Genomic DNA, 11118 nt, shown 5'->3' on the forward strand with positions numbered 1-11118 from the left:
GAAACCTTGGGGGCTACCATCAACCAATATAGATTCGTAGAAATCTCCAATCATTCCCTTTATCCAATTTTTCCATTGATCGCTGAAGCCAAAAAAATCTAAAACTTGAAGAACAAAACCTCTGTCCACCCTTTCATAAGCCTTCCTAATATCAAGTTTCAAAAAAAAAAAAATTGGCTTTGCTTGTCTAAGCTAAATGGATCACTTTGTGTGCTATTATTATTCCATCTACTATGTTGCAATTTTGAGTGAACCCACTTTTCTCTAGGGTTATGAGTTTCTACAAAACCTTCTTAAGCCACTTTATTTCTACTTTTGTAATGATTTTGTATATTGTGTTACATAAAGAGATGGGCCTAAATTCTTCAAAGGAAGATGGTTGATTCTTCTTGGGGATCAATGCTATGAAGGTGTTTTTGAAATATCTAAACATAAAACCCTTCTTCCTAGATTCCTCTACCACATCAAGCAATTCTGACTTCAGTAGATGCTAGAACTTTTGATAGGATATTGCCTAAAATCCATTAGGAGCAGGAGCCTTGTCCTTGCCCAATCCAAAAATTGTGTTTGTCAATTCTTTTAGAGATACATGTCTTGCTAAAATCATGTTGTCTTCATCCGTAATCAGAGTTGGAATCGCTTTTAACATATCTTCTTGGGCCCAAGATTTATTAGTAGAGTTGCTGGTCCAAAGTGTAGAAAAGAAGTTGATTGCCTCCTTGTTGATAGCTTCTAGATTCTCAATGAAATTGCCATCTTCATTGGTTATGAAAAGAATTATGTTCAAGCTTCTACATTCCTTCACACAACTATGAAAAAGCATAGTGTTATAATCCCCCTCTTGCAGCCATGTCTCCTGGGAGTTTTGTTTCCATTATATTTCTTCACAATACAATATTTCTCCATAGCGAGGCATGATGTCTTGCTCATTTTCAAAGTCTACAACATCCATTCTATCCTTTAACACTTTAGAATTTAGAGCTTCTAAAGAGCCTTCAATTCCCTCATTTTCCTAAAAAATATTTCCAAATTGAATTTTGTTCTGGATATTGATATTTTCTTTTATGAATTTTAGCTTCTTCAACATTTTGCATGCCAAATTTCCTTCAACTTGGGGAGCCGGTCTCCACCATTTTGCTTCTAATTTTGTAAAACCAAGCTCTTTGAACCACATTTATTCTAGCTTAAAAGGGCATCAAAACGGTACTCCATTTCAATGAATTAGGAGGGAAATTGGATGGTGATTTGATCCAGACAATCCCAAGATGCTAGCTTCAAAAACAAAGGGCAATGTGGTCCATGGACTAGTCATAAAGAAGCGGTCCAATTTTTCTGCAATATTGGAAAAATCATGCCTTCAATTTGTAATTTTGTATTCAATAGAAACTTCACAAAATTATGCAAGTAGACTAGGGTTGTTTCTAACCACCAAAATTATGGTTATAGATTAGGGAGGTTTAGGAGGTTGATCTCAACATTAAGGAAAGTGTGATAAGGTCGCATATGCCATGTTCAGTCAAGTTCTTTATGTATAGTGTATGTATTGGACTTAGAAGTCCTTGAAGTCCTTATATTGATAATGATATTTATTTTATTTTATTTTTAAAATATATTTATTTAATTAAGTAACTTGATTAAAGTATCAAATTTTGATGAAACCACTTATCTTCTCAAACCCCCCAAAATATACTTATATAATGTATAATTAGGCTTTAGTAAGATGTTTTTTTTTCAAACATGCTTATACATACTATTTAAAAATATTTTAAGGTGGACTACTCATGGAATTCATTTAAATCATAATGGTAACTTGTGTCCCCGGTCAAACAATAGGTCTTAAATAGTGGAGAATAATTAGGAGAAGTTTTAGGAATAGGTTTGATTATTATAAATATTTAATTTCATTTTGTAAGCGAAGAAATTCATTAAACAATGGTTAAAAATTCATATAAATAAATTTACTATTTCTTTTCTATATAAATTTTATTAGTGTCATGTGTATTTATCTTCATAAAACTTATAAATTCATTTAAAATAATATTTAATTTACTCCCCACCCTCTTAATATTATATTAAGTGGTAGATTATTCTCCATTGGCATAATTTATTAAATGTAGAATATAATTTTAACTTCATTGATTTCACTAAAATATATACTCAATTTATTATGGAATAAATTTTATATCACATATTATTCATTTTAATTAAAGCACACATATTATATCCCCATTAGAATAATTCTAGACTGTTTAATATAAATATACTTGACACTTCTTACCTTAGCTTATTCTTTTAATATTATATTTCTATTTTTCTTACACGTAAATCTTAGAAAAATATAACATTAAAGTATATAAAAGGCTCCCAGGTTTGTGGGCTAGGGGTCTGCTCCGCCCTCACTCTTAAAAATGAAGTTTGGGTTAGGGAAACCTCCCCTATATTGTTTAAAATAATAACTCTCTCTCTCTCTCTCTCTCTCTCTCTCTCTCTCTCTCTCTCTCTCTCTCTCTCTCTCTCTCTCTCTCTCTCTCTCTCTCTCTCTCTCTCTCTCTGTGTGTGTGTGTGTGTGTGTGTGTGTGTGTGAGAGAGAGAGAGAGAGAGAGAGAGAATTTTCATTTTTAAAATGGGAAACATAATTTTAAGGATATAGATTTATTGACTTGGTAATATCAAGGTAAAATAATTAAGATGCATAGTACTTGTGAATGTCAATTTCCTTTTTTTCTCTTTCAAGGAATTATCTTATATAAATACCTTAGTTTTGTAAATTCTCATTTGATACTAGACTATGAATGAGGTAAGTTAATTATAAGCATATATTTTCTTTTTAATTATCTAACTCAATGTTTTTTTTTTTTTTTTAATTGCATTTGCTTGCAAGTTACTTCTCCTATGTTCCACCTATAATTTTATTAGATTGTTTATTCACTCTTATTTTAAAAAATAAAATAAAAGATTGTATGGTTTTCCAACAACTAATGTTTCTATTTTTGTTAATGCTTTTATTTTTATTTTATTTTAAGAAGACATGTGCACAACACAAGAGCATTTAAACTAATGAAATATATTACATGATCATCTATTAGTGTTAGTCTAATCTATAGGGAAGGAGCCTACTTGATTAAAATTTGAAGGATTGTTGGATGGCTTTAACAAGCTTGAAATCACCTATCTGAGCTTCTTCTCACTAGTCTCCACAATAGGTGCTCCTTGTTTTTTTATGTCAAATCCGAAATTGAAATCCTTTGTTTGATCTCCGAGTTGCCCCCCTCACGACTTCTCGAAAGATCAAATCTATAGATCCTCACATGGTTGTGAAAGTTGAAGAAGTTGCTCAACTGGGTAATTGTATGATGATTTAACAAATTAAAAATAATAATCTAACAATATATTTATTTTTTATTTTATTATATTTATTTTTAATGTTTAATTAATTGGGTTTTTGCTACTCATTATTATTTCCTCTCAATTTAGATTTTTGAGGACATCAAGTGACCTAATGATCAAAATCCTTTCTTAGCTATTATTAGGTCATGGGTTCAAAGCTCTAGCCAAACTAATTAAAATTTCTTACTTCTAAATACATCTCCTAAAAATTATAAATTCAACTTCTCTTGCTCCTAAACCCAAGGAGTTCAAGTAGTGCAATGATAGGCCATGAACTTAGTTCATTGGAGGTTCTAGGTTTGAATCCTTAGAATATAGGTCAAAGTTTTGCTTGGTTCTTATATTTTATTTTATTTCTCAATGTTTTTTATTTTTCTCAATTAATATTATCTTTTAATTTAATTACTAATATACTCGCACATAACTTTGACATTCACATGATCAATTGATACTCACACAAACACTTAATTGGCTTAGTCCAATTATTTTAGTAGGTATATTCATTTGGGTATATATGTGTACCTTATATACTCAGATAACTATACCTAATCAGCCAATAAGCAATCACTCATCAAACCATAAAGATCATGTGTATATAACTAAATGAATTCAAACTTTTATCACATTAAACAGAAAGATACAAGATGAAACCCAAAACTCAATTCAAGTGACTAACTTCCTAATTGGGCTCTAGGCATGAAGTTCCTATATGGATCATGGTATTATCTTTGAACCAACAATTTTTACAAGGATTTTTGATACCTGTTACTTGCACATATACATGTACGTATATATAAGTAGTGAGATGCAAGAACCCAAAGAGTGATACAAACATATGATCGGTTAGCAGGGTTAGTCCAAAAACCATAATCATAGACAAGGTAAATAAATTCAAATATTCTTAAAAATAATTAAACTAAGCCATATCTTGAATAAATAGTATGAAATATGATCTATAACATGATTGTGAACAGGACATGTTACAGGGCGTTGTCCTACGGAAATGAGAAAATCAAAGAAAAGACCTTCTTGATGGTTTGGGACTTTGGTTCAACATTACTCTATCCTTAAAGACTTTTCTCCTATGGTTTCCCCTACGACTATGGTTGCTATGGGTGTTTGTAGCTCTACCCCGTCTGACCAGTCTATTGACCCATTGTTGGATGTGGATGTTGTGGTTGCCCCTTCCTTTACGGGTTGAATTCACGTGGGCAATTTTTCTAGTGCAGTTTTGCCTATTTCTCTAATTGGGTCAAATATTGATGCTTTGGTTTGGGAGAGGGAGGCTTTTATGGTGGAGGAAGGTTGGACAAAGGTTAAAGGAAAAAAATACAAATGTTCTCAATAGTCCTTTGATCGACTTCTTAGATCTCACTCTATTAGGATTAAAGATTCCTAAATGGTTCTATTGAGTTTTATTTGGTGGTAGAAGTGTACTGTGTTATTTGTGAGGCCACCCTAGTAAGCTTATTTTGATTGGTGACCTATTTCACCTTTGGTCTATTGTATCTTTTGTTTGGGCTCCATTGAAAACATTTTGATGTGTAAAGGGTTTTAGGCACCCTTCAAAACCTATTTTACTCAATCAAAAACATGATTGTGAACAGAGGTCTAAATCACTAGATGCAAATATCAACTCATGTAATAGTGTCACTAGGGTGGGCATTACAATGGCACTTAGTACTCTACCTACAGACATGTATTAAAAGATACACTTGACCCTTAATAACATACTTGTATGGTATGCCACACTTCACACTCAACACTCAATACTCACTAGCACTCAACACTCAATACTTGGGTATTCTTGAATACTTAATGGGCTAAGGATGACTATGCGATATGTATGAGATAGTATAGAACTCACTAATATAAGAATGACCATTGAACCTGTGATTTGGATCAAACATACACAAAGGCTTCCAGTTAGAATACAACTCATGAATATAATCTTTAGATTATTGCCAATTATGAATTTTCATGTGAATTGCCAATTGTAAATATATGACTTTAACCATTGAGGCGAGATCAATTTGGAACAATAGGTTTTGATAACATTAATATCTTGAAATTCAAACTATTGTAAATTTGTCTCAAACAAAGACTTCAAAAATGTGCAAATGAGTACAGCCAGGTGGCTACTAACCCTTAAAACTACATTTACAGGCCAGGGAGGGTCTTCCACCTCTGAAAATACAAGTAAGGGATATACTTCCCAATTCCATTTGGAATTTCAAATACAAAGAGATCAGATAATGGATCAATGATCAACATAATTCCCAACTAGTCCCTTATAAAGGGCTCTAAGAATTTTATAGATAATTACAATAGGTTAGCCAACATTATTTTATTGTTTTGATCCCTTTTATTTTATAATTAGGTTAATTAATTAAAGTACATACAACATTAATTAAAACTTTGGATCACTTAATTAATTTAAGTTGGGTACATTGTAGCCTTAGATGCATCCTAAGGCCTCGTACCCTCTACATTGTCCTATTCCTACCAATCTTGACTAAAATATGGACCCTATTTTAATCATTGCTTTAGATTTCTAGATTTGGTATCAAAATTAGGTTTATATAGCTTGTGATTTGTCTACATATATATTTATTCCACTCTTACTCTACATCTTGCACTCTTCACTTTTCACTCTACATAGCCATATTTAACAACTCTTCATAGAAAAATAAATCCAATGCATCCACTCACCACTTAAGCCTCCTTAAGCCTAGTGGTTTGTATTCTTTCCAATGCGTGAAAACAGTTGTGGTATGAACTTCCTAGCTTGACCTTTCAATCCCTGTGAAAGTCCCTCATATAACATCTTCTTCCACAACAAAATCTAAATGTAATTTATGATTATCGCTTCAAAAAGTACGTAAAATATTACACAAAAAACTTGAAAAAATACATATTCACTAGATGTTGTAGTTATCAATCTATGCTCAAAGTTTATAATTTTTATTCTTGCTATAGAAAAGTATAATGTATATAAGCATTACTATTAAAACTATAAAAGTAATTTATCGAAAGCTATATAAAAATCACATTTTAGTGTGTGCATGAAAAAATACACTAAAGACTTGCACAAAAAAATTTGAAACTCGTTGTTTCACATCATCCTCAATTTTTCAATAGATTAATTGTTATAGGTGTGAAATTGTTAAAAATACTAAAGAATATTTATTTTAATATGATATGAAGGATTTCTATGTTGTCGCTATAGGAGACATGATCTTAGGTGTCCAATGGTTGTACTCTTTTGTAAAGATTCCACAAGACTCCCCAACTATGTAATAAAAGTTTTTATTAGAGGGAAAAGAAGTGATAGTACAAAGAATGAAGAATAAGTGCCATGAACTACGAGTTTTAGGATAGAGATGGCTTTCTATCACATGCAAACTATTTGACCCACATATTATTTGGTGACTACAATAAAACTAATCGAAAGAAAGAAAACATATAATGTGGATGCATAGATTCTCTTATACAAGCATAGAGAAGTATTCAATAGCAGTCTTGTATGAAGTTTTTTAAACAAAATTTGAATATGGAAGGATACAATATGAAAGACTTGTTATCATAGGAGAAATAGTCTAATGTGTTCAATGATCGTATTTTTTAGGATAAGATCACTCAAAACTTTTTGACCACCAAAGATTCAATTAGAGAGAAAAGATGTAGTCCTACAAGGAACGATAAAAGAACTATCAAAAACTACATTGACTATAAAATAAAAATGATTCTTTATTATGTACAAACTATGTAGACAATATATATTATTCCAGTAATTATAACAAAATCCATAAAAAAACAGAATAATATCATTATAGAAGGAAGAAATCTAAATAGGTCATTATAAAAAGATTAGAAGTAGGGGAAACATCTAAAAAACAAATTGATAGAAAGACATTTTTAGACACTCATTCTATTACTTTCATTACAAAGTAAAATATTTTTTCCTCTTAAATATCTTTAATAAAGATGCGTTTTTGTTTAGAGGGCAGAAAACAATAGTTTGTAGGCAAAGATTGAAAGAAAATAGTTTTCGTAAAGTTATATTATTCTTTAAACAAACACACTATAATATATGCACCATTTTTTTAATACATTTCAGTTGTTTATAATAGACTTAAGACTATTTAACACTGCTACAAGTGCATATAAATTAGCCCATAGCCACTGGCGTAAGCTTCATCTATACACACAATTACCCTATGATGGTAGCAGTAATAGATTAATAGGAAAAAGAAAGGCGTATTGTGGCCAATGGATCTTCATCTCATGCACGTGAGCCTCAATAAATAAAGATTGATTCTTTCTCCATGTCTCTGTCCTCCGAAAGAGTTTTGGACTTCCACGAACCAAAACAGCACATGCAACCAGCTTTCGTCCATTGTCTTTATTGTAAAGCACCAAAACAATATCACCATTGCCAGTGTTTACATGTTCTCAGCTCAATACCCACTACTACTCAGATAGCAGAAAGAAACACAGAAATACGTACAGAGCATTCTTCCAAATCCCAATTCCATAAAACTCCTTCAACTTGCGGAGCACATCAGAGAGAGCATTAAATACAATCTTGCAGAGCAGAGCAGCATTAAGCTTCATAATTGAATGAATGAATTTATCAGAGGATTAGATTAAAATGTACTTCTTCACACATCAATGCACCAATACAACTAAAACCCATAAAAGACGTTTGGAATCCGACACAACTAATTACAAACAAAAACAAAAACAGAGCAAATTAATCCTTGGAGCAATCCGTGGCGGCGAATCCGAGCCTCGAATTCCGGCGATCGAACTCCACGAAGAAATTCTGCTGCATGATGTTTCCGATCACGTTCTGCCCAAACGGCGCCGAGCTGCCGAGAATCCCGAGGCACTTGACGTCCGGCGCGGCGTCGATGAAGTAGTTGTCGACGGGGGGCCGGAAACTGGCGCCGCCGTCGAAGTCGACGGAGAATTCCGGCAGCCGGAGTTTCGAGATCCCGGATGTATTGAAGCAGAGATCGAAGGGATCGAGATGTAACCGCGGGTAACAAACCAGCTGTTCGAAAGCGGCAAGAAGGATCCCGTAACCGGGCTCAAGAACGTAGGAAAGAGTCGTCCCGGAATCGACAATGCTGCCGCGGTTACCGCGGCGGTCGACGAGCCAGACAGTTTCCGGGATGGGTACCCGCATGCGGTTAACGCTGAGGCCCTGGATGCCGACGTAGTAGAAAGTGTCGGCGGCGGCGGGGTTTTTCTGGATGGGAGTGTACTGCATGGGAAGGAGAGTGCTCTTGTGGTGGTTGCCGAAGACGAGGTAGTTGGAGCTGGTCGACGGGGCGTTGAGATGGTCGACGAGGCAGTAGGAGAATTTGTCGCCGTACATGTGTCCGATCTGAGAAGAGAACGAAATCGGGCCCTGCCCGAGCCCTATCACGCCGTCTGCCCCATGGAAGCTCTGCCCGTGCCGCCGCGTGCTGCACCCCATCGCCACGCTCGGAATCCGCATTCCGGCGCCGGAAGACGCCGAGGAGTTCATCGTCAGCGTCTCGTATGCGAAGACGCCGCTGCTGTCCGAGCGGTCGGAATATTTGTACATGTACTTGCAGCTCGTCGGCCGGCGGGGATTACACGGCGCGCTCGGCGGCGCGGGCACCAGAAGACACTCCTCCGCCGCGCATGACACCGGCGAAAACGTCGACGAGCTGCCCGAGTCGAAGACTCGGGCCCGGGCAGCGTCGGAGCTCCCCCGCCGGTGGGCTTTCGAATGGTAGCGGCAGTTCACCCAGAGCAAGTCGCTGCCCGTGTCCGCGATGAGAAGGAATCGCTTCGCCGGCGTTCCGATGTGCACGTCGACGAAGTACTGCCCGGAGCCCACGAACGACCCGGAAAATATCGGCGCCTGGACTGAAACTTCCGGCCCCGTCGGCGCCTCGGCGTCGCCGTTTTCCGGCGCCTCTGCTCCCTCCGGCGACTCGAATTTCTCCAACGCGCTCGAGAATGCCGCCAGGCGGAGCTTGTCTTGCCGGAAATGCAACCGGAGGGACTCCAGCCGTGTTTCGGATGGATCCCGGAAAGGCGAATCAGGGTGGTTTCTGTGCATCAGCTTCACCCGCATAATCCCCCCAGTCTCATGCTCGGGCTCGGTTTTCCGGCCGGGCGCTTCGATCCGGGAAAAACCGGCGAGCAGAATGCACAATGTGCACACAGATACAAATGCCCATTTCATAACTGTAGCCCCCATTTCATCTACAGGAACAAGATTTTCTCTTTCCTGTTCGTCAAATTACTCATAAACTCAGCAGCAGAGACAGAATGGCCGAATTGGGGATTCATAATAGCCCAAATGAGGAAATGGGTTTCGTCGATGAGTATTTAAAGATTTGGAGAGTCGCATTGGGAATCGTACCCGCAACACCTGCTCCTTCTCCACATGGGGACCAACTTGGTTCCAGCTTGATTTATACCCATTCTTCTCCTCCTCCCTCTGCACATGCGAACCTCTCTTTTATTCCCTACGACGAAGTCGCCTCCAAACGTATGATCTCCTCCATTTCATTTCATATTATGATGATAAAGTTCCGTCCTTGGCCTCCACGGGAAGCGCAAGGAATGCATCAATGATTGGAGCAGAATGTGTGGCACGAATAAGGAGGAGTTTTCGCTTATATTCTCCGATTGCCCTGCAAGAGAAGTATTATGTATTTTCATCAAGCAAACAAAAGCTGTTGTTTTTTTTCCTATCGAGCAAACAAAATTTGTTTTTGGTTTCTTTTTCCGTGTGTTTTGTCTCGCTGGAAAACGGCGTCCGGCATGAAACCGCGTATGGCGTTGAATTCATGAAACCAAACCAACTCTCTGGCGCCCTCTTTATTCTTTTTCGTGCTCCTTCACGAGTCCACCACGCTCATTATTACTCACTTCAATGAATATTCAAAAAACATTTCTAATTTATTGAGCTGTGACACCAAAAACACACACCTTGCCATCTCGAGTGTCAACTTTTATAAAGCCTATCAGACTTGGTCTGCTGATTATTAAGATATTTGCCCTGCACATTCCGAGACTCGTCATTTTCGACTTGGCGGTTGGAAAACCTTCCACTTCCGTGTACACTGTCTTACAGACTACAGACTACAAAGATTTGTTTGTTTCCTTCCTTTAGAAAACCCAAAAGCGCTTAACAATTCATCTGCATCTACGTAAATTGATGCGCTCTTCCTCTCAATCTCAACTGTCTAGCCTTTCTAGAATAGCTTGTACCAATTTGTCATCATTATTGGGAGGTTTCCCTAGCTAGTACCTTACTTGTGACAGCAGCACCACCAAGTGAGTCTTGGGTACAATCAATTTTCGGTTGGGTGGTGCAACAATATATTTATTAAACAGACAAGGTGTAAAAAGAGGAAATTCAATTCATTGAGCTGCTGCATGTATTAGTTACTTTGGGAAAGAGACCTAGTAGCTGCAAAGGGGGTCTAATAGCCATAACGGTTTAGTAATAGGTACCTTTCAATTATTATTTTTTAAATGTTTCCAAAAAGATAACACATGTACTAATAGTCGATCACACATGTACTAATATTTGATCATTTTTATATTTCTTGGTTGTCAATTGGTCCATTTGTGCCAAAAGTACTAATTTTTTTGCGACCTCTACAAAGAGATCCGCAGATGTCCAAATGCTGAAAACATTAGCTTTAAGCTCTTGAGTCACCCATGTAGGTACAT

The 11118-nt window shown here is 36.6% G+C and overlaps 1 protein-coding gene across 1 annotated transcript; it reads right to left on the bottom strand.

Annotated features, from left to right (window-relative positions):
- Window positions 1-7903: 7903 nt before the first annotated feature.
- Window positions 7904-10713, bottom strand: LOC149568830 (aspartic proteinase NANA, chloroplast-like). Its single transcript, XM_089821706.1, has one exon. The coding sequence runs from the start codon at window positions 9629-9631 to the stop codon at window positions 8144-8146; it is 1488 nt and encodes a 495-aa protein (XP_089677832.1). The 5' UTR covers window positions 9632-10713; the 3' UTR covers window positions 7904-8143.
- Window positions 10714-11118: the final 405 nt, after the last annotated feature.

Source organism: Cupressus sempervirens, chromosome 3, assembly GCF_028749045.1.
Source record: "Cupressus sempervirens isolate cs-2001-9-10 chromosome 3, ASM2874904v1, whole genome shotgun sequence".
Classification (NCBI taxonomy): domain Eukaryota; kingdom Viridiplantae; phylum Streptophyta; class Pinopsida; order Cupressales; family Cupressaceae; genus Cupressus; species Cupressus sempervirens.